The 24,794-nt window shown below is 40.5% G+C and overlaps 1 protein-coding gene across 4 annotated transcripts in view; it reads right to left on the reverse strand.

The window, feature by feature from the left end:
* Positions 1-24,794, reverse strand: part of ADGRB1 (adhesion G protein-coupled receptor B1) — a 257,197-nt gene that overhangs the window by 56,039 nt on the left and 176,364 nt on the right. For all 4 annotated transcript variants that reach the window (XM_074264570.1, XM_074264552.1, XM_074264544.1 and 1 more), the window contains exons 19-23: positions 20,171-20,274; positions 14,969-15,071; positions 12,178-12,328; positions 8,337-8,406; positions 1,688-1,754 (exon numbers count right to left, since the gene is read on the reverse strand). In XM_074264570.1, coding sequence (XP_074120671.1) covers positions 1,688-1,754; positions 8,337-8,406; positions 12,178-12,328; positions 14,969-15,071; positions 20,171-20,274 — 495 coding nt within the window. The remainder of the gene's footprint in view (positions 1-1,687; positions 1,755-8,336; positions 8,407-12,177; positions 12,329-14,968; positions 15,072-20,170; positions 20,275-24,794) is intronic.

Consider the following 24,794-nt stretch of genomic DNA (forward strand, 5'->3'; position numbering starts at 1 on the left):
GTTTTGTTAGCACATCTCTTGTATCCTTTTCATATATAAAATTGGGCTTTAGAATTAATTGTGTTAACTTTAGAGTTAACTTTTAGAATTAGCTGTGTGTTAACTTTTTCTAAACTTTATATTTTTCCCTGGTGCCTTGTCAAGGCTAGGCACACAATAGATGCTTACTAAATGCCCAGTTACTAGTGCTCTTCTGAAATTGCTTGGGATATGTATTGTACTACTTTTCTGCATACATTCTCTCTTCTCCTCTAGGATGCAAGCTTGAGGGCAGGGACAGTTTTGTTCTCATCTTTGTATCTCTAATGAACAAAATGCGACCTGGCACACAGTTAGTAAAATCCTGATGAATTTAGTCAAATTCAATTGGAATTTGTTTGATTCATTTGGTTCACTTATGAAATTATTTTCCTTCAAATAAGAGTTGCTGATTTATTTGTTTTAAAACTAGCAAAAGAAAAAAAAAAAACAAGTATATGCTCTAAAGCTATAATGTGTATCTTTTTTAATTCTTATGCTAGACCTAGGGTTCCCTCTTAGGGTTGACCTGCAGAGTTGAATCCAGACCGATGTCCTTTTTCTATTGAGGAAAACAGGCACAGAGAGAACTTGCCCAAAATTACACAATAGCTTATCAACAAAGCTAGGAATTAAACTGGGGACATTGATTTCTAGGATCTTTGTTGTCTCTCAACCTGGGCAAGTCACTTAACCCTGCCTGCCTCAGTTTCCTTCTCTGGAAAATGAGCTGGAGAAGGAAATGGCAAACCACTGTAGTATCTGCCAAGAAAACCCCAAATGGGATTGTGAAGATTTGAGCAGGATGGAAAAATGACTGAAAAGAGAAAAAGGGATTTGGAAAGATATGATATGGATCAAAAACTCTTGCTGAAGGGGATAGCAATATTATGGTTCCCATTTTACACCAGAGGAAACTGAGGTCCAGATGCTAAGGGAAATAGGAAATATAACCAGTATCAGCAGTATCACTCTGCATGACCTCAAGGTAAGTCACTTAGCCCCCTCCTCTAGTCTCACCCACTGTGTAGCTGAGCCCAAGGCCAGATGTGTATCTAGCTAAATTAGATCCGGAAGCCCTGGATGAAAGCCTATTAAACTGAATTGCCTGTGTGCAAATGATAAATGGTTCTTATCTATTCATTAAAGTAGGGCCTGTATTTAGTAATATTTTGCTATGAAGATTTCAATCCTTAGACTATTAAGATAGGAATGGTTCCTTAGAGATTGTTGAACCCAGCCTGGCAGGTGAAGAAATTAAGACTGGGGAAGGACTTCTGCAAGGTTATAAAAGGAGTGAGAAGAATCCCAGATTGTCCTGAGCTAGAACAGGCCTCAGAGACCACCCAAATTCTTCTTTACAGATGGAAAAACAAGCCCAGAGGATGGAGGTGACGCCCAAGTCATATAATGAGTTAGTAGATTCAGACAGAGACTATTAGGGAGGGAGGGATCTTTATAGAGCAATGCCCTTGTTAGAAGCAGGAACCTGTCCAAATTCATACAGTAAAGTGAGGTCTAAAATCCCAAGAATCCATGGGATCTTTGGTGGGATAGGGGGGAGGGGGTGATGAGATAAGGTCACCTCTTCTCTATATCTAGGGGATAAAGGGCCTTTGGAAAGGGCTGGTGGGGAATCATAAAGGAGCCCATGCTGGGGAGGCAGTACCAAGACAACGGCAGCAGCTGGTCCCACGAAGGCGTATAGCAGTCCCCCTTCCAAGGAGAGCCAGCAGCTGAGAGAAAGGGAGCACAGAAAACAGGCTGGTTAGTCCAGGTTAAGTCATCCTACCGCCCCACCAATGAGGCTACTCCTCCTTTCTTTAGTTTCTGCTTTTTGTCATGGCAGTCTCATTGTGCCTTGGTAGAAATCTCCAAAGTCTGTCCCATCCCCATCTCTCAAAATTGCCACCTGTTTCCTATTTCTTTAGGATCTACCCATCAACTTGGTGGGCACAAGAGGGCAGAGACACCAGAATAGGCTGGGATGATGAGCATTTCTCCTTGACTCCCTTGGGTACCTCTTATCCCAGCAGGGAGAAAGGCAGAGAAAGCTCCCTTCTAATCCCTGAAGGAACCCTGAAGTATGACTGTAGCTGGCTCATCACCCTGTGCTGCCCACACTCTGCCCACCCTTCTCATCTCTCCAACATGTGTCCTTGGACCCATCTATGGGACCCTGGGTTTCAGAACTGGGCCTCTATTCCAGCTCTCTCCATGCCATCTACACGTGGCTATCATCCCCGTTCTACCCACAAGGACATTGAGACTAAGAAAGGTGATGTGATTTTTCCCAGAGTCACAGGCAGGATTTGAAAGATCTGAACTTGGGGATTCCTGACTTCAGGACTAACATTCTATCCCAAGTGTCAGGGGTTGCCCTTGGGTAGGAGTAAGAAGGGAAATGACACGGAAATGCTCTAAGGGTCTATCCTCTCACTGGAGAATTGAATAAATCAAAAGCAGAGGCCCACTGAGTTCAGGCAACCCTGTGAAAGTTAGTCATGGAGCTGGAGCAGTGTTCAGGGGTCAGAATTCAGGACTATGGGACACTTCAAGCTGCTTGGATTAAAAAAATTATTTATTTCTGAGGAATAGTCATGATTAACATTTTGCAGGATGCAGTCTATACTATTACTCTGATCTTTCTGCTAATAAGATATTGATAACCAAGCAGCTAGGTGACCCAGTAGATAAAGCACTTATCTTAGAGTCAGAAGAGTTCATCATTGTGAGTTCAAATCCAGCCTCAGGTACTCACTAGCTGTGTGAGTTCCTTAATTATGTTTGCCTTAGTTTCCTCATCTGGAAAATGAGGTGGAGAAGAAAATGGCAAACTGCTCCAATATTTTTGCCAACCTTCCCCAAAAAACCCCCAAACCAAAAAACAAACAAAAAAACCCCCAAAACTAAATGGGACCATGCTAGCTGTGTGAATTCCTTAACTCTGTTTGTCTTAGTTTCCTCATCTGGAAAATGAGGTGGAGAAGAAAATGGAAAACTACTACAGTATTTTTGCCCAAAAAAACCTCAAACATCATCAACAACAACAACAACAAAAATCAAATGGGTCCACAAATAGTGGAAATGACTGGAAAAGATGGATGTTGGTAAATGGTAAAAGAATATAGATGAATATCAGTGAGATAATACCCTATTCCTGTTCTCAGAAAGCTCCTTATCTAGCAAAGAAATAAGACACAGACACTTGTAACCACAGGCATGCCCAGAATATAGGGATGTTGGGGGGGGTGCTTTCTCTGCAGGGGGTATTAGCTCATAAACTAATAGAACTGGAAGCTACCCCAGAGACCAAAGTTCTCATTTTAGATAGGACAAAATGTAAGTCCAGGGAGCAAAAGGAATCTGCATTAAACTTCCCTGATGGGAAATCAAAGGACCCATGGGGACCCCCATACAGTGTGTCTCCATATCCTGCCCAAAATCCATTTATACTTATTCATGTCATTATAGAATAAGGCAGGATGCAGGATGGAAAAGGCTTAATATTCACAACTGGAAAGAATATAAAGAATCTAGTCATCTAGGCTTCCTCTGACAAATTAAAATTAAAGGGCCAGACAGGTTAATGATTTGCCTAAGATCATACAGGGTAACTTTTATAATCATTGTTCAGTTATTTCAGTCTTTGGATAAAACTCTCATCTTGGGGTCAAGATGATTCATCATGAGTTCAAATCTAGCCTCAGACACTAATTGTAATCTTGGTCAAGTCACTTAACCCTGATTGCCTCAGTTTCCTCATCTGTAAAATGAGCTCGAGAAGGAAATGGCAACAAATTCAATACCAAGAAAACCCCCAAATGGGATCATGGAGAGCTGGACATGACTGAAAGCAAATAAATAACCACAGCCACAAACTTCCTGACCTTAGATCTGATGCTTTATCCTCCACGCCACCTAGATGCCCCAATTTATATAGCAAACATCAACAATTATCAATAAATAATTAATAAAAATAATAAATGTCATAGTACTTTAAGTTTTTGCAAAATAACTTGAATCCCCATACTTAATTTTTGCATCTATAAGAATACTGGACCACAGCAACTCCAAGGTTTGTTCATTCTTGCTCTAATGACCCATCTATGACACCTTTGTCATGAGATGTCATATTCAGGATCAAAAGAAATTAGAGTCACTTCTTGCCTACAGTAGAAGGAAGCCTTGAAATTGGACTCAGTACCTGAGACTTACTATCAAGGAGTCATGGCAAGTCATGGACTGTAGATTTAGAGTTAAAAGGAACCTCTGAGATTATCCAATCCAATAACTTCATTTAACAATTGCAAAAACTGAGGCCCTGAGATTTGACTTATTAAAGGTAGAAATGGAACCCTGACCGTCTGACTCCAGCGTAGTGCTCTTTCTACTGTACCCAAATGTCCCTGTAAGGCACTTCGATGGTCATTTCTGAAAAATGATGAATTGGTTCTACTAGACAATTTCTAAGGTTTCTGACATTCTAAGACCCAAATAATAAAGCATATTAGAATTTCCAAAGTGTTTTCTAGATCTTGTTTGATAAGCCTAATAACTCCCATTTTTTTTTAGCTCTAAAATTTATAAAGTTCTTTCCATACTATGACATCATGAAGGAATCAATTTGGGGAAAGTAGCCTTTTTTATATAGATGAGGAAACTGAGTCCCAGAGGGGTTTGCCCAAGAAGATGATGTGAATTAATTTTTGAATCCATCTCTTAACCACCTACCACACAATGCTGTCTCTGTCTGCTTCTCCATCATATAGATGAGTGTGTGTGTATGTGTGTGTGGTGTGTGCATTATGTGTGAGTGTGTGTGTGTGCTTAGATATGTGTCCCATTTTCCCTTTCAGTGACATTGTCCTGTAAGTATCTCTTCCATTATCTCTCTGGTTCTTTCTCTTCTACCCCTTCCTCCTCCTCTTCCTCCTCCTCCTCCTCCTCCTCCTCTTCCTCCTATTCCTCCTCCTCCTCCTATTCCTCCTCCTCCTCCTATTCCTCCTCCTCCTCCTCCTCCTCCTCCTCCTCCTCCTCCTCCTCCTCCTCCTCCTTCTTCTTCTTCTTCTTCTTCTTCTTCTTCTTCTTCTTCTTCTTCTTCTTCTTCTTCTTCTTCTTCTTCTTCTTCTTCTTCTTCTTCTTCTCTCTCTCTCTCTCTCTCTCTCTCTCTCTCTCTCTCTCTCTCTCTCTCTCTCTCTCTCTCTCTCTCTCTCTCTCTCTCTCTCTCTCTGTTTCTCTCTGCCTCTCTTTCTTTCCCCGAATCTTCTCTCTCCATGTTTCTGCTTCTTGTTCTCTCTTTGTCCTCATTTTTTCAGTCATTGTTTCTGCCTCTCTCTGAGTCTCCTCTGTCTCATTCTGTCTCTCGGGCTTCTCTTTTTATTGTTTTTCTCCCCCTCTGCCTCTTTATCATCCCGCCCCCATCACCTGAATCATAGACATCATCGGAGGCAGTAGCTAGTGCTAAGGTGCCAAGGTCTCTCTTGGCTTGATGCCAGTGGACAGCTAGTGCTCCATCAATAAGTTCCTCGGCTCCTGACATCCCCCTTGCTTCTCTCTTTCTCTTCTCCAATTTCCTCCCAAATGCCCTACTCATCATCTCCCTGTCCCCTCACCAAAGCCAGCACTGTGTCTCACTAATGCCTCCCTCCTTCTTCATTTCAGTCTCTCTGACGCCAGTGCACTGATGACTACACCACTATTACTTTGGTTTCTGAGGCCCTGCTGTCTTGGTTCTTCTAGTCTAGACCCTCAGTACAATCTCCCTCAGTTGTGACAATGATTTCCTAGTTCATGCCCAGGGTTCTGGGCTCTCCTCTAAATTAAAAGGCCTGAGTAATATTTCTAAAGCCTAGCTTTGATCAGCCAAAAGGGACCCAGGGGGTAACTAATTCAGCCTCCCTCATTTTCCACAAGAGGAAACTGAGTCCTAAGACTCTAAGATCACAGAGGTAGTAAGCCTCAAAGGTAGGTTTAAATCTAAGCCTTCTGACTCTAAATACCAGTGCTCTTTCTACTGTCCCAAACTCCTCTCATGTCACTCCCTTGCTCAGAACATCTAAGTAGTGATGCACTACCTACAGGAAAAAATCCAATCAATCAACCAACATTTGTTTTGTATTATGTGCCTGGCACTCTGCTAAGTGCTGGGGATACAAAAAGAGACAAAAGAAAGTTCTTGTCTTCAAAGAGCTTACAATTTACTGGGGGATGGGAGAATGATGGACAAACAAACCACTATATACATACATACATATATATATATATATATGTATATATATATATATACACACATATATATGCATATGTAAGTATGCATATGTATATATGTATAGGTATGTGTATATATTCACACACATACACACACACACACACACACACACACACACACACACCTCCAAATCCAAACTCTTCACCCTAGCACTTAAGACTTTTCATGGTCTGGATCTAACCTACATTTCTAGTTTTACTTGTCATTTTTCACCCCTTCATTTTGCATCCATCAAAGAAAATATCCTAATGGAAATTCACTTCACTCACTGCTCTGTGAAGGGCACTCCATGCTGGCAGAATTAAGACAAAAATGAACCAGTTGCTTCCATTGAATTTGATGTTGAACGATAACCTCTCTCACCAGAATCTGGACTCTTTCCCTAAAACTCTGAGCCCTTATAGGAAATTTTTATCTCTTCTTACCAGGAAACAGACCATGCCACTTCCAATATATTTCCAAATTGTATCATTGCCCCCTTTTCTAGTTCCTTTTCTTGAGGGCAGGGATTATCTCATTTATGTTTGGATCTCTGGGGCTTAGCACAGTGCATGGCATGTGGTAAGAGCTTACTAGATGTTCAATCATTCATTAACCATTCAAATTGTGACTCTGCACATCCCTGTGTTTTTTACAATCATGGAGATGTCACTTTTCCTCTCTGGAGCTTACTCAGCAACTTTTAGAAAAGGAGAGGATGGGATTCAGGGCTCAATAAGATCCTTTTCAGCTCTAAATCCTATGTTGCTATGGACAATTTACTGCTTCCTAACATGTCTTACTTTTCTACTTCTTGTCTTTGCTGATGATTTTTCCCTTTGCTTAAAATATGTCTTCCTTCTTCTTGTTTTCATGGCTTTGTCTGATAAAAGCTTACTGATCCTTAAAGGCTAAATACAGGTGCCAACTCTTCCAAGAAGCTTTCCTGACTCCTCCCTAATCAGAAGAGATCTCTTCTTCCTCTAGGCTCCATAACCCTGAGATTCTTATCTTATAGCATTTATCCTGTCCTTACTTGATAAGAACAAGAGTAGTTCATATTTTTGAAATACTTATAAAACATTTTCTTTACAAATATCTTTTGAAGCAGGGTGGGCTCACATAATGAGTCCCACTTTACAGATGAAGAAACTTAAACTTCAACTCATAAAGGAGGATGATTTGTCTAAGGGCACATGGCTATAGGTATTATCAATCTTGCTTTCATAAAATCCATAACCAAGAGGGATCTTAAAGGTCAGATAACTCAAAAGTTGGGGAGCTCGGAGGCACAGCGGATAGACTGCTGTGCCAGGAGTCAGGAAGACTTATCTTCCTGAGTTCAAATCCAACCTCAGACACTAGCAGGGTGACCTTGTTCACCTCGATTCTTCATCTATAAAATGCGCTAAGGAAGAAAATGGCAAAACACTCCAATATCTTTGCTAAGAAAGCCCCAAATGGAGTCATCAAGAAAGAGTCAGACATGACTGAAAAATGATTGAACGACAAACTAAATATTTTCCTTTTATAGATGGAGAAACTTCTGCCCAAGAAAGGAAAAAAAAAACTTTCCTGGGCCTCCATTTCCTCCTTTATAAAATAAAAGAGCTGTACCTACATGGTTTCTGAAATCTCAACTGGTTTTAAATCTCTAATGCAGTGATTCTAAAAATCTTGTCCCGTATCACATAGGTAGTAAATACAGGATCTGGGATTTGAACTCAGATCTTCTGATTTTATATTCAATGTTTTTTTTAATATTTATACTTATATCTACATAAATACATGTATATACATATATTTATACTTTTTGTATTATAACATCTTCTGCCTTTGTGTCTCTTATCTCCTATCCCCACCCCATTAATTGAACTCAGGTCCAATTCATCCCTGAGTTCAGTGCTCAGGAGATATTTGATGGAAGAATGACTGAAGAAACCACCTCTACATTTTTGAGTCTATGTGGGTGCTAGAGAATGAATATACCAACTAACTCCCATTGCCACACCAAGGGGCAATGTTCTAGTAAAGAAAGATGGAAGGAAGGAGTTATCTCAATACTTACTAGTTCACCGTGCTGTAGCCTTTAGCCTTGGTAAATCCTACAGAAATGGCCACGACCAAAGCAGGAAGCCCTAAAGAGGGAAATACCAAAAAAAGAAGGTATTATCAGATTCCAGCTTTCTAACCCTTCCTGTTATCCAGCTGCTCTCTCATACCATAACACAAGTCCATCAGGTCAAAATTCAGAGGTAGAATCTGTGACAGATTTCAACAGCCCCATCTTGTTGGTGATAGCCATGTTTGGGAACCATAAAAATGTGAGGTTCTCTAATGGACTGAAGAAAGACAAGGGGAGGTTTGGCTGCAAGTGAAAAGGATCTGAAGATCTTAGTGAATTGTATTCCACATATGGGATATTATGTTTAACTCTGGGCACCACAATTGAAAAAGGACATGGATAAGCTTAGCACAGTGCCACATATAAGGTGCTTAATAAATTTTGATTTGATTGATTGATAAGCTAGGGAACATTCAGAGGAAGGCAAACAGGAAAGGGAAAACTATTCCATATGAGATTAGATTGAAGGAACTGGGGATGTTTGGCCTGGAGAAGAAAAGACTTAGGGAGAACATGATGTTTATCTTCAAATGTGAAAGAACTTTTACTTCTTTTATTTAGAATCTACTCTGTGAAAGGGCCGGTGCTCAAGGCTGGCTCAGGGCTTCAACTCGTGAATTTTCATGAATTTCATTTCTGGAGGGATTTGTTCCAAGGAGATGAACTAAAAGCAATAAAAGGAAATTGCAAAGGAAAAACTAAGTCTTGAAGGTTAAAAGGGTGGGAGGGCAGAGAGAGGGGCAGAATAACACAAATTTTCTTAATTAGAACTGTCTATAGAGAATTATCATGATAGTAAATCTTTAAGCAGAACCACTTAGCTGTTCTGCTTCAGTGTAGGATTGTTGTTTAGTTATTGGTTTGCAGTCATGAATCCTCTTGGGGAGTTTCTTGATCAAGATACTAGATATAAGGTTTGCCATTTCCTTTTCTAGCTCATTTTACAAATGAGGAAACTGAAACAAACAATTAAGGTCACACAGTTAGTGTCTAAGGCCAGATTTGAACTCAGGAAGATGAGTGTCTCTATTCACTATGATGCCAAATAGCTGCCCAATGTGGGACATTATTATTCTTATTCTTAATGAGTTGAAGGTTGTTTTGTACAAATTAGATTCTCTGGCCATCGGAGTCCCTTGTGACAATAAAATTCAGAATTTCGGTGACTGCAGGCTTGATATGAGCCAACACTATAGCATTGAAGCCAAAACCCTAAATTTGAACTGCAGTAGCACTAAGAGAAACCCAATATTACAATGAGAAAGGAGATAGTCCTTCTACACTGTGCCCTGATCAGAGTGTATCAGGAGTACTCTGTTAAGTCCCAAGCACCCATTCTGGGAAGGGTTTTGGTACTTTGGGGATCTTCCTGGAGGCCAGGTCATATGAAACTTGAGAATATTTACTCTGGAGAAGAAGTGATAGGACGGATAACGGGGAAGGAGAGGGAGAATAATACTTGTCTTAAAGAATCTGAAGGGCTGTCATGCAGAAGACAGAGAGATTAGAAGAAGATTTACATCTCAAGGAATTCCAGAGTCCCAGAGTGAGAAGTAAATCATTCTTTCCTAAGATATCAGTGACTTCATAAGTAGCAAAACTGATGGCCCTTTTTTCAATCCTCATGCTTACTGCCTTCTTTCTCACCATTATTTGATACTACTGGCCTCCCTTTCTTGCTAGATTGCTGGATGACCTCTCTTGGTTTTTGTGATCCTGCTCTTTCCCTTATCATCCCTACAAAGTGATTCCCAGATCTATATATCCACTTCTGGTATCTCACCTAGGTTCCAATCTTATAACACCAAATATTTACCACATAATTTCAACTTAATTAAAGAACTCAGTATCTCAATCTCTTCCCCCCCCAACCCAGCCCAACTCACCTCTCTTTGTAACTTTCTCATTTTTGTCAATAAAATCATCCTTCCAGGAAACCAGTTCTTAACCTGAGTACATAATATCCTCTCTCTCCCTCATCCTTCGGTTGCCAAGTCATGTCTACCTAACTTTTCCCCATTTGTACAGTCATTAACCTAGCTCGGTCCTTCATCATCTCCTACATACACTACTGAAATTGATTTTCCTACTTCAATTCTTCCCACGTCTTTTCACCAATCCATCCTCCCATAACAGCCAATGTGGTATCCTTAAACCACAGATCTTACCTGTCCCTCTGATGCTCAATAAACTCCAGTGGCTTCCTGTTGCCTTTAGATCAAACATCAGTTTCTCTGTTAGATATTTAAAGTCCATCACAACCAGTTTCCAGGCTGCCTTTCTAGATTTATTACATAATTACTTCCTTTCAACTATGCTACAGACAAGCCAAACTAGTCTTTCATTTTTTTTTGTTCTTCATATAGAACATTCCATTTCCCCTCACCCTGCCTTTGTATGGGCTGTCCCCAGTACTTAGCATGAATATTCTCCTTATTTCTACCTCTTAAGAGTCCTAGCTTCCCTCTAAGCTCATTTCAAGTATCACCTTATAAATCATCATGTAACATCTACTTTCATGTTCCAACATTTCCTAGTACTTTCCTATCCCAAATTTACCATATATTTACTTTGTGCAGACTTTGCAAATGCTTATGTGACTTATGTTATTGACTCCTCCAAGTGGAACGCAATATTCTTAATGACAAGGACTATCCCATTTTTTGTCTTTCTGTCCTCTGTATCACACACATCAGCACTTGATAAATGTTTGTTAATTGATTAATCTCAAGACTTATCTTGTCCAACTTATTGCTGAAGAAAAGTCTTTTCTTAACAACAGAACCACCACTAATACTGTTATAATCATCCTCTGTTTATACATCACCAATAAGGGTGACCTGTCACCTCCCAAGGCAGCCTATCTCACCTCTGGAGAACTCTAGTTGCCAAAAAGTCATTCTTAAAGAAGGACGTCTACATTGGCTTCTCTGCAAATTCCAGCCATTGACTGCACTGAGTGTTGTCCTTTAGAACCAATCAGAATAAATTGAATCCCTCTTCTCCAATAAATAGAGTGAAGATAGCTATGATGGCCCCACTAGTCTTTTCTTTTCCAGACTGAACATTCCTATCCATTTCAGTGGCTGCTCATAAGGCAAGATCCCTAGTCTCTTTTGCCATTTGGTCACTGTCTCCTGGAAAAGATCCAGCTTGTCAGACTTCACCCAGAATTGAATATAATCCCCAACGTGAGGCACAGGACATTGAGACTACCACCTCCCTTAGTCTGAGTGATGTCTCTCTTAATGGAGCCCAGGATGGAATAAGATGTTTGATGGCCGTACTATTGGACTATATTATTATTAACATCAGAAATAGTAATGATGAAAAATAATAGCTATTATCTATATATGGCTTTAAGGTTTGCAAAGTGCTTTACAAATGTGATCTAAATTGATTCTTATAATAGCTAACATTTACAATGCTTACTATGTACCAGGCACAGTGCTAAATGCTTTGTAATTATTATCTCATTTCATCCAAAAAAACAACCCTGCGAATTAGATTCTCTTACTTCATTTTATAGATTTTTTAAATAGATTTTATAGATGAAGAAACTGAGGCAAGCACAATCTAATAAAATATCTTTTGCTAGAAAGCAGGGGAGAAGAGATACAAAATCCAGGATACAGAGGGCCTGTAGAGATCAAGGTCCAGTACCTCCTTTTAGAATGCAAGCTAGAGGATGGAGCCCAGGTGTCCCTCCTCCCAAGTCAAGGCACTGCCTGTTGCCCCATCCACCCTTGTCTGGAGCACAGGAGGGATCTCCAGTTCCACTCACCCCAGCCAAGGCACAGGAAGCGCTTGCGGATGATGCGGTTGCGAAGCCTCCCAGTGACCGCCATGTAGGATTGCCAGGCCTCGGTGAGTACCCAACAGAAGGAGGACAGGAAGAAGAAGTGGAGGAAGGCAGCCACCAAGGTGCAGATCACCTGGGCAGGGAATGAAGGGCCAAGCCCAGGGAGTTGGGGGAGCCAGGGATGGGATACATCCATCAGCCTGGCCCCCAGAATGGCACTCGGTGTTCCAGGCTCTTTCCCTACCTCTCTGGCAGACTCTAAGCTGCTTCTTCTAGAGCTGGGAGCAGCTGCACCAAGCCATCCATGAATCCCGCATCCTAGTGGCCAGAGCATGGACAAGGGCTATCTCTGCCAGGTCAAGGGGCTCAGCTGTGATCTGCATTAGTTATACTTAGTATATAAGCAGGATAAATATTTAATTGATTTCCTGGAATCAGGTCTTAGTCTATGACAATAGGGTTATAGCTTACTTACAGCCAGAGCAAGAGGTTGGTCTGGACATGGGTTTATCCCTCAAACTGGGGCCAGCTTTAAGATTTAATGACCTGAAGTGGCAGCTAGATGGACTAGTAACAGAGCACCCTCCTAAAGTCAGGAAGACCTAAGTTCAAATTCCTCCTCAGACACTAAATACTTCCTAGCTGTGTGATCCTGGACTAGTACCTTAACTCTAATTGCCTCATAAAAGGAAAAAAAAAAAAAGAAGAAAACAGAAAAAAAAAAAGATTTAATGACTTGGGGCTGATTCTATGATAAGAATTAGGGCTGAGTCTGGCACATTAGGATGAGCTATTAGCCCAGGGTTAGGACTTAATTTGAGACTGAGATTAGGGCCTCTCACCCTATCCCAAAAGTTAGGGTCTAATCTGGAGCTGAGGAAAAGCTGGGACTAAGAAACCCCTTAATGTCAATTTGTCCTAGAGAAATGAGGTAATTAATATAGTATTACTAGATTAAAGAAATACTATTAAGTTACTATATTAAAGAAGATCAGAACTGAAAGTAGTCTTAATCCAACCCTCTCATTTTACAAATGAGGAAATTGAGACATAAGGGAAGTGACTTGGTCAAGATCACATAGCAAATTTGTTGAAGTCTAGAAGGGAATCTAGGGCTCCTATTTTCCATTCTAGGGCTTTATCCATTATGAAATGAGCCTGAGATAACCTAGTGTTTCCTTACTGTATTCCCTGTGGTATTAGGTAGAGCTATTCCCTTTTGTTTAATTCCAAAAACATTAAAATAATTGAAAACAACTACTCTGCACCAAAAAATGCTTTACACAGAAAGTATAAATGGTCTAGTATGAAGTGAAAATCAAAAAGAAAAAACTTGTGTGATCTTAGACTGAGAGAAGAAGGTCACAGTAGGATCTGTATCAAGGGAAGGGATTTCCCAATGGCCTCCACTCTGGTGAAACCCCACTTATGTCCAGTTCTTCATTTGCACTACAGATATTATATATGTACAATTATTTATGTCTTGTCTTCTCCTATGGGAAAGGGACCATATTTTTGTCTTTCTTTGTAGTCCCAAAGCTTAGCACTGTGTCTGGCACATATAATGAAGCTTGCTGATTGACTAAGTTCTGGGTACTACAATTTAGAAAGGACATTAACTATTTGGAATATGTCCAAAAAAAGGGCAATCAGAATGGTAAGGAGTTTAGAGATCATACCATAAGAGAATTAGTTGAAGGAATTGTGGATTTTTAGCCCAGAGAAAAGAATACTTAAGAGGTGCATGCTTAAGTATTTTGAAGAGTTGTAATATGGAAGAAAGATTATTCTGCTTGGCCATAGGAACAATGGATGGAAGTGATAGGGAGGGATATTTTTGTCAGCATGAGGAAGAACTTCCTAACAATTTGAGTTGATCCAGGATTTAAGTGATTTTCTTTATGAGGAGAAATCATGAGGATGAAACAAATAGGAGAAAGAGCACCTGATCTGGAATGTGAAGACCGCTATTCAAAAAACAAATCCTTTTATTTATTTCCTGTAACAAAATTATTTTCCTCTTTAGGTCTCAGTTCTCCCGTCCTTTTTACTTCTATAAATTGAGAGGGTTGGGTTAAACCAGAAGTTTTTAATCTTTTTTTGTGTCAAGGTTCTCTTTCAAAATCTGGTAAAGATTATGGAGACTTCACAAAAAATATTTTTGCCTATATTCCTCCTCTTCCTCACTAGTATTTATGGTGCTTTAATGTTTGCAAAATGTTTTTAAAATATTAGTTCATTTTATCCTCATAACAACTTTGGGAGGTAGGTATGCTATTGCAAATCCCCACTTTAGAGTTGAGGAAATTGAGAAAGATAAGAAATAAGTGACTTGCCTAGGGTCACACAGCTAATTAGTGTCTGAGAGAGAATATGAATTTGGGTTTCTCTTTCTGACTTCAAGTATAAGACACTATTCATGAAGCCACCTAGTCTCCTCTAGTTGAAGGAAATGCTTGGTTTCAGTTAGGAGTAACTGAAAATAAAGGTGTAATTTTTCTTCCCATTCAAATTTATCATACCTTCCACCCCACCCAAAGTTAAGCATCCTTTGGTTCAAAGATCGCTTAGCTCAATTACTACTGTAGAATTCTGTGAATCTAACAATAACATACTAACATGATAATTTTAGCTACAAAGTCTTTTGTCTACATTATCATGATTTTTTTTTGTTACTGATTGTGTTAGGAGATACCTGTGCTAGGGCTGAATTGAGAATCTGCTGTTTTTAGTGGTTTGTAAAGGTGAGGTGAGATCAGGAAAGTGTTCTTACCTTGTTTCGAGTCTGGGTCTGCCCAATGAGGATGAGGGCGTTGGAAGAAATGATGGAGAGGCAAAAGTTGATTAGGATAACCGATCTTTCAGAGCGGATGTACCTGGAGAAGAGAAGAAACAGAAGGGCACTGGACCAGTTCCATTGTCTAGAAACATACCTCCAATAGGCTCTGGTATTTTATTTAGGGACTCTAGGCTGGGGAAGTGCTCCATCATTTAGAATTATCACTTCCATCATGATTGTTTCATTGTCCTTAATCACTGACATAATCACAACCTCTGACAATTGTATCAGATAGACAGCTGGCCTCAAAGCTAGGACAATCTGGGTTCAAGTCCTGCCTTGGACACCTACTGGCTATGGGCCCCTAGGCAAGAAATTTAATGCTCTAAGACAGTGTTGTCAAACTCAAATAACAACAGGAGCCACTAAACTGTACACAAGGTCCCCTGACTTAGAAAACAACACATTAGCTTTGTCTATATTCTGTTCTATTTTTATTTATGTTGTCAAATATCTACTAATCACATTTTAATCTGCCTTAGGCTACTCTTTTGTAGATTTACTAAAACTGTAAATTTACATAATGGTCATCACCATCTATATGTTATTTGTTGTTTTTGAAGAGGACCTAAGACATGACAGAAGGATGTCTTGACCACTAATTGAATGAATTGGTGAATTGGATTTAAGTGAGAAGAATGGCACAAAGCCACAAATCTCACTCACTCACTCTTCCAGAGTCACTGAAACCCGGTAGAAAAACCAAAGTCAAAGTGCCTGACGAGGGCCAGGATGAAATGGAAGACCCTGGCATCTTTGGGTCTGACCAAGTTCTAAGGACTCCAGGGCACCTGATTTAGTGACTTTCATGATTGTTGGAACAAATTGTTCTTATCTACCCATTCCACCAGGGAAAGTCTTCCCATGCTTGAGGGAGACATGCCCTAAGTCACTGATGGGTTTGAGACATGTTGGTACCCTCAACTTGGTTTAGGCCCATCTGCCAACATGGTTTTACTGGGGTGCCCACTGCACATACCACAGTTTTCTGGAGCCAGAGATGAGAGTCAAAATCCAGATAGCACCAAAAGTGGAGGAGTAGGCCTAAAAAGGGCTCAGAAGCCCTTGTACCAGAGATCTACACACCCCATCCTCTATATATATAATCACCCTCCCCATCCTCACTACATCACCATCACCCTTTTCAACATCACCACAATGAGCAGCGTCACATCACCAGCTATGTAACTGACTTCAACATCACCATTACTACAAATAGCAGCCTTACCATCACCATTACCACACTCATTTTCATAAGCATCACTACACTGAATTACTATCAGTACTGTAGCAGTGAATATAAAATTAACACCACTATCACCTCCATAATGACCATCGGATAATGGCAGGTGAAAACATAATCCTAAACATCCCTATCTATATAATCATTACCCCTAGCACTCTCTCTGTGTCTCTCTCTGTCTCTGTCTCTCTTTCCATTTAGCAGGCTACTAAGTAACTACTTTATAAAATCAACATTACATTATTATAATAACCATCACCATTTTTCTCTCCATAATTATCATCAGATGACAGCACATGAAAATACAATCACAATCATCCCCAAATATATGATAACCATCACTACTAGCATTACTTTGTCTGTCTGTCTCTATCTCTGTCTCTCTCTCAAAATCCCTGTCCTGTCTGTCTTTATCTCTGTTTCTCTGTGTCTATCTGTGTCTCTCTGTATCTCTGTGCCTTTCTGTCTCTGTTTCTCTCTGTGTGTCTCTGTCTCCCTGTCTCTCTGTCTCTGTATCTCTGTATGTTTCTGTGCCTTTTTGTTTCTGTACTATTTCTTTTTGTGTGTCTCTGTGCCTCTCTATCTCTGTGTCTCTGTCTCTATTTTTGTCTCTGTCTTTTGTGTGTGTCTCTGCGTCTCTCTGTCTCTCTCTAAATCTCTCTGTCTCTGTCTGTCTTTATCTATGTGTTTTTGTCTTTGCCTCTGTAGTCTGTCTCTATCTCTGTGTATCTGTGCCTTTCTGTCTTTGTCTCTGTCCCTTCATCTCTATCTGTCTCTTTGTTTCTCTCTGTGTCTATCTTTTTCTCTGTCTCGGTGTCTCCCTATTTGTCTCTCTCTATGTCTCAGTGCCTTTTTGTCTCTGTGTCTTTGTCTATCTCTTTGTCTCTCTGTCTCTGTGGCTCTCTTTCTCTTTGTCTCTATCTCTCTCTTTCTCTCTGTGACTACCTCTGCCTGTATGTTCCTATCTTTTTCTCTCTCTGTCTCTGTTTCTCTTTGTGTGTCTCTGTGGCTTTCTGTCTCTTTGTCTCTATCTGTCTCTGTTTCTCTTTGTGACTACCTCTGTCTGCCTGTTTATATCTTTTTCTCTGTCTGTCTCTCTCTCTCTCTGTGTCTCTCTATCTGTCTATCTCTATTTTTGTCTCTGTCTCTCTTTCTCTCTCTCTTTCCATTTAGCTGGCTTGGTAGCTAACCATCTCATAAAATCAACATTACCATTATCACAATCACTATCATCTCCATAATCACCCTCATCATCATGATCAATAAAATCACCATGACCATAATCACAGTTATAATCTCTAACACCTGCACCATCATCATCAAAGATAACCACTATCCCATCATCATCATCATACTTCTTATTCCAAAGACTTTATCAGACCTTGAGAGTATCATCCAGTAGAAAGACAGCTGGATTCAAACCAAAGGATTAGGTTCAAATTCTGTCTCTTTCTCTTATGATCTGTATGAATCCTGAACAATAGATTTAACCATGTTAGTCCTTAGTTTCTACACCTGTGAAATGAAGGAATTGACTTTTATCAGCTCTATGATAATCTGAATCTACAATCAGTATGGCCCTGTGTTTTCTCATGTCTGAGGCATGAACTTTAGAGAGCCAGCCCTATGACTCCAGCCTCACAATGACCCAGCAGGGGAAAGAATATGAATATATCCTTAATTTCCAACCATCTGCATTTGGCTACCCCACTTGATCAGTATTTGGGTAAAGGTATGCAGAAGAGTGTGTATAGTAAGGATGTAAGTCCATGCTGGAGCAGTCAACAGCCACAAGGCACAAAAATAACTCGTTTCTCCAGTCTAAACAATCCCCTAAATCTGTGAGATCAATGAAAATCTCTGCCAAAGCCTTCCCTACCAACAAACAAAACCCAGCCAGATTGGGTCCCTTGGGGACCAGGATAGATCATACAATATTAGAGATGGGAGAACGCTTAAGATACAGAGGATTTAAACTATAAAACACAGAATGATAGACCTAGAAGGGATCTCAGAATAGGAAATGTTACAGGACAAAGGGACCTTAACATAGAGAATGTTTAAGAATATAGAATGTTAGCATTAGAACACAAAACACAATTTTGTTATTGTTCAGTCATTTCAATCATGACTTTGTGACTTTATTTGGTGTTTTTTTGGGCAAAGATACTGACGTGATTTGCTGTTTTCTTCTCCAGCTCCTTTGACAGATGAAGAAACTGAGATGAGCTAATAGTTAAGTGACTTGCCCAGAGTCACCAGCTAATAAATGTTTGATGCCACATTTGAACTCAGAAAGATCAGTCTTCCTAACTTCAGGGAAGGTGTTCTATCTACTGTGCTATCTAGCTGCCTATTAGAATTTGAAGGAAATTTAGAACAGAAAACATTAAAACATCAAATATCTGAGTTTCACAGGACCTTGGAGCTCATGTTCTCTGGTGCTGTCATTGTAAGGAAACCTCAGGACTAGATAGGGACTAGTCCAAGGTCACAAAACAAACTAGAGCTAAAAGTCCTCTGACTGGCTGCCCAGAGCTCTTTCTTCTGATACACCCAGATGCTTTTATAGTTGGCCCTGGCCAGCTCAATAAGGTCATTAGCCAGCAGGATGTCAGTGATAATTGAACCTGACAGTTCTTGACACGCTCACAGGGTCGGGCAGCCCTGGAGGCAGAACAGGTCGATGTGACCCCAGTGAAGGAAACTAGTGCCATTTTCTTTTTCGACCAGAATTCAGGATGATTGGCAGTGGAATATGAGAAAAGAGTGGGGGTGGGGTGAGGAAAGAGATCAGATCACGCAGTCTGATGCCTTCGGGAAAATAATCAGTAACTGGTTCCCAAGGCTTTGGGAGGTAATTTCCCCACCTATAAAAAAAAATTATCATGATATTCCATCATGGTCACTGATTAGCTGGGTGACCCTGTTAAGCTCCTTACCCTCTCTGACCCTCATTTTTACTATCTGTTAAACATGAAGATTGTATTAGTTGATCTTAGAGGCCCTCTCAGGGTTTTACTTTGTGTTCTGTGGTCTAAGGTCATTTTAGTTCTAATGTGCTTCTAGTATAAGCCTGAATAGAGTTTTAACTTTTTAAAGCACTTGCACTTATAATTCTATAAAGTCTTCATTAAACCCTCTGGGAGACAATCAGGTAAGGGAATGTATTCTTTTCCCTTGCTTACTGAAGGGGGAAACTGAGATACAAGAAGTGCTTTCTGCCCCTCCCTCCATTCACATAGGACCCCACACAGATAAGAGCCAAAAGGGTCTTTACTTTACCAAGAGTATCTCTAGTGAGCATTTTGATTTAACTGTTAGGGTGGAAGGCAGTGGGCACTCTAACACTGTCCTACAGACTGATTTAAGGTCATTGATTTAGATCTAGAAGGGACACCCTCATTTTATAGGAAAGGGAAACTGAGGCACAGGGAATTAATGCTTTACTGAAAGTAGGCATTGTGTAAGCATCCGAGGCTGAATATGAACCCAGGTTTCATTGACTCCAAGCTAAATTCCACACTATCTCAAAATTCCACTTGTCCAAGCCCTAGATCATTTAACCTTCACAACATAGAGAGTGGGAAGAAGGAAGAGAATTAGTAAAAAGTGAGAGGAGGGAAAGAGGAAAGGAAGGAAGAGAGGAAGGAAAGAAGAGATTGAGGGAGGAAGAAAGAAAGAAAGAAGGAAGGAAGGATGGAAAGAAGGGAGAGAGGGACGGAGGGAGGAGCTGAATTTGCCCCATCCAAATTACAGTGAAACATTTGATAAGACAGGGCTGTCAGTATGGCAGGTATGGGGAAATCTCTGATTGTTGGTCATCCCCACCCAAACAGGCCCCCTCCCATGTCCAAAAGGACATCCTGAAAACCCATCAGCCGCCTGCCTACCTCCACACAGAAACGTAGATGATGATGAGAAGCAGCAGGGTCAGGGAGGACACGCCGCAGCCCACGATGAGTGTGACTGAGGGGACAATCGCCTTTTCCATGTTCTGCAAGAGGGAGAGAGAGAGACACCCACACATACAAACACACACACACACACACACACACACACACAGTGGGGGAAGGGAACACATCAGTGTCAACCCCTGGCATAGGAAAAGGGAACAGATTTGAATGGGATGGATTCAAATGGAAAGGGAAAGTGTTGATTAGACTTTGATCCTAGTCCTAACTCTGAGACTCACTTGCTAAATTTCCTCTCTGGCTCTAGGTTTCCTCCTTTATAAAGAGGCTGCAATGCAGTGGAACCATAAGGTGCCTTATAGCTTTCCCATGTCATGAAGCCATAAATGAAAAGGGCCAAAAGGTTGGAGCACCAAGTCAACCGCAGAATCAGGACAAGAATTCCTATTTCCTGATTCCCAGACTAAGGTTCTGTCATCACCCCATGACATCAGTTGGTTTTTTTTTGGGGGGGGGCGTGGTTTGAGGTCAAGATGATGGGTAAATGAAGGAATGAAGTTTATGAGACTATGAATGAAATATGTTCTCACTGTCCCCCTCCTTTTATTCATTCTTTTCCTCTTCCTGCTCTCTGAAAGGTATTCTCTTCCTTTCCCACCCAAGGAAAGATTCAGGTCTGATTTCCCCCTGGTCCCTGCTTATGCTTTCTGACTTTTCCTGGACAATATTGACCTTTCCTCTTCTTCATCTCTCCCCTTCCTAGGGCATTCACTAACTAGTTCCCTCGGCCAAGCACTTGATCTTGGGTGCTAGTCTGTCTTTCTCTTTCTTTTTGGTGGGGGGAGATGTAGAAAAAGGAGGTTCATCTCTCCCCAACTGAGTATCCTCCTTCTGCCTCTTTCCTATCCCCATGCAGAAAATAATCCAAGACTGGGCACATGAAGGAAGCTTCATTCATTTCAGAATGAAGAAAAAGCATAAAGGTTACATTATACACTAGAAAGAATTCTCTAATAACCATAGCTGTCCCACAATGAAATGTGCTTCCTTGGAAGAATGTGAGCTCCCTGTGATTAGAAAAATTCAAACTAAGGCAGGAAGTCTTGCATCCTTATAGCTGTGTAAGGTTTATTAAGGCTCTCTTATTACAGTTCCCACCTTCTCCTGACTGGGGAGCATTTACTATGTATAGTAGGCAGCCCATACAGCCCCCTTTTATGCCAGCCCCTGATCTTGATAAATTAAATCATAGGTGGATCAAAAATAACTTTTAAATGATGCACAAAGAAATCTAGGGTATAAAGGCAGTTATGAATTAACTCTGGAACTCTGCTTTCCTGCCTGTAAAGCAAGAAATTCTAAAGAGAAGCAACTGATAATTTCCCACCTAGGATCAGAAGCCTGCCAATCTGGTTCTGAAAATAATTCACTGTGCAATCATGGTCAAGTAATTTCCCTTCTCTGGGCTTCAGTTCCTCATCTTGTCAAATGGGGGTAGGGGAAGGAAAAGGTCTGGAGCAAATTAACTCTAAGGTCCCTCAGAATTCTATATTCTCTACTTTGTGTTATTAGGTGATTTCCAGTTCTCATATACTAGGATTCTTTTCCTCTCTGTCTGTTCATCCTAGTAATTAATCCCTTACTGAAATCCACAGGGCTTTGAGCTAAGATCCCCACCTGCTGTTCTCAACTATATCTCAGGGCATTTGAATAGTGGAGGGCTGGAAAGGAATTTGGCAGTTTAAAGAGGGACAACTGACAATTAAGTCTCACACAGCATCCACAGAAGGAACTATATTGACAATTCTACTTTTTTTCTCCTTTTTTCCCTCCATTTTCCTGCCTTCTTTCCTTTCTTCCCTTTTCTTTCATTTCTTCTTTTCTCTCTTCTTTCTTCCCATTTCTATTACTCTCTTTCATTCTCTCCCTGTCTGTAGCTCTGTCTCCCTCTCTCCCTCCCCCTTTTCCCCTTCTTCATGCTCTCTCTCCCTTTGTTTCTGTCCTTTGTCTTTCTCCTATCTCAGTCCCTTATTTTTGTCTATTTGCTTTTCTCCCTCTTTATCACCTTCTCTGTCATTTCCTCTGTCTCAATTCCTCTCTGTATTTTTCTCTATGCCTCTGCCTCTATCTCTCTGGATATCTGCCTCTGTCGCCTTCTATCACCTTTTCTTCCCTTTCTTTCAGTCTGGGGTCACATCTGTCTCCAATATTTTGCTGGCTTCCAGCTACTCTAACCTACTTTACAAGCTGACACAAAGAAGAACATCCAGAAACACTGAAGCACCTTAGAGCACTCTCTCTCTTTACCTCACACCACCTGACCCCACTCCTGCCTCCAAGGCACTGAGGTCCACTCTCTGGCTGTGGCCTGAATTCTGAAGCCAACTGTGAAAGGAGATCTCAGCAGTGGAGTTAAGACGATAGAGTTTCTCCCTCCCTCCCAACTCATGCCCACTCAAAGAATCGTGGCTTCAAAAAGTCAAGTCCAAATACTTCAGTCTGGCATTCAAAGCCTTAAAAAAATGCCTAGCCCAATCAGCAGCCTTATTACTTACCGTCAGCCTGTTCCAGTCAACTCTTCTCCTCCCTGTCTCTTCCCTAAACTAGGATCATTTCCACTTCCGTGCTAATTACCCCACTGCGTTGTCCAACTTCCTCTCCCTCATGCAGTCATCCATCCCTGAAATTCCCAGTCTTTGCTCTTTGCTGAGTTCTCCCTGCTGGGAATTCCTATGCTACATAACTCATCATTTGCTCACATTGTTTCTAATTATCTTCATCAATTAACGTTTGAGCACCTTTTGTGTACTAATATTCTTCTTTCCCAACAGAACACTGGTTCTGGGTGAGAGGACCTGGATTTAATTTCATATTTAATTTCTCTATGACCTTGGACAAGTGATTTTAATTCCTCTAAGTTTAATTTCTTCACCAGAAGGATTAGACTTGATGATCTCTAAGATCTCTTGGAGCTCTCAAGCTAGAATCTTATCTTTCTTTGTTTGGGGGTCAGGAGACTTTGGAGGCAGAATGATTAATTGGAAAAAACAATGGCTTTAGGTTCAAATCCTGCTTTTATGTTGCCTAGCTTGGTGACCTTGGATATATCATCTGTAAAATGAGGGAGATGGATTGGATGGACTTTTTAAGGTCCTTTCCAGTTCTACATCTATGATTCTTTGAACACTCTAATACCCATTGGCCAGATCATTTCTCATTTCCCTTCTTTCCTTCCTTTCCTCATCCATTAATTCCTATGCTATTGCCTTCATGGGGCTATTATGACAGTCAATTCAGGAAAAGTAAGTTCTAGTTTCATATCTGGCCCTGATTTAGCCAAATATGAAAGCAAAGTTCCTTTCCCTTTGGGCCCCATTTCCTTCTTTCACTGTCACATGAGGACTTTAGATGAGACATTTTCTTTTCTTTTTCTTTTTGGTGAAGCAATCAGGGTTAAGTGACTTGCTCAGAGTCCCACAGCTAGTAAGTGTCAAGTGTCTGAGGCTAGATTTGAATGCAGATCTCCTGACTCCAGAGCTGGTAATCTGTCCACTTAGCCACCTAGCTGCTCAGGATTAGATATTTTCTAATATTTTTCTAACTGATATCTTGTGATTATTCTGGGTAGGGATGATCACAAGTCATAACTTAGAGATTTTTACTGTACATTTGGAGAAACTGAGGTACAGGGCAGGGAAGTAACTGGCCCTAACTTATTGAGTCATTTCAATTCTTAGAAATGAGATTTTCCTCTTCTGAAAAACATAGATTAAAAAAAAACACCTTATATTATCTACTTCCCAAGACTGATGTTAGGAAAATGGCTTTTAACAACCTTAAAATTCTAGAGAAACACGAATTATTATTTGTTGGAGACTAAATCTTAATGTCTTTGCTATTGGGAAGAGCATGACTTGAAGTTAGAAAATAACAAGTTTCCAAATCTTACCTAACCCAATGGGCACTAGCTAGGGGATGCTGGGTAAGTCTGATTTTTCCTATCTGTCAAACAAGGATAATGACAATCCTTACCTCATAAGGTTGTTGTTAAGATCAAATGAGATGATGTGAATAAAGTACTTTGAAAACCTTAAAACACTCTATAAAGTGATAAGCATTTTGGGGGAGAAGGGATCAAATCTGTGAACAATCCATGCAAATTAATGTCTCCTCTGAATGTTTTCTTGAAGAGCTGTGTTGGACACTGAATGGTTAAGTGACTTCTCTTGATGGTCATAGCCTGAAACCTGACCATGGTCACAGACTGGGTTCAAACCTATCTGTCTCAAACACATGCTCACCAGAAGGCTTGACTGACAGTATGTGGGTGAAGTCAGTGAAGCCTTTCTCCCTTCAGAAGAAATAACACCAAGCCCCCGACTCTTAATTTTCTTTCTTAGTGGTAAGTCAATACAACCAAGACTCTCAGAATGTTAGAAACAGAAAGGACTTTAGGAACAATTTATCACAACTCTTAGTTTTACAGAAGAGGAAATCAAGGTCCACATTGAGGAAGGAAGATGTCCAAGGCTACCAGTTCTATCACAAAGAAGCAAACTATTGTCCAAGGGATTAGGAATTACTTTGGTAGAGTACAAGGTCA

The sequence above is a fragment of the Sminthopsis crassicaudata genome, chromosome 1 (assembly GCF_048593235.1).
Source record: "Sminthopsis crassicaudata isolate SCR6 chromosome 1, ASM4859323v1, whole genome shotgun sequence".
Classification (NCBI taxonomy): Eukaryota; Metazoa; Chordata; class Mammalia; order Dasyuromorphia; family Dasyuridae; genus Sminthopsis; species Sminthopsis crassicaudata.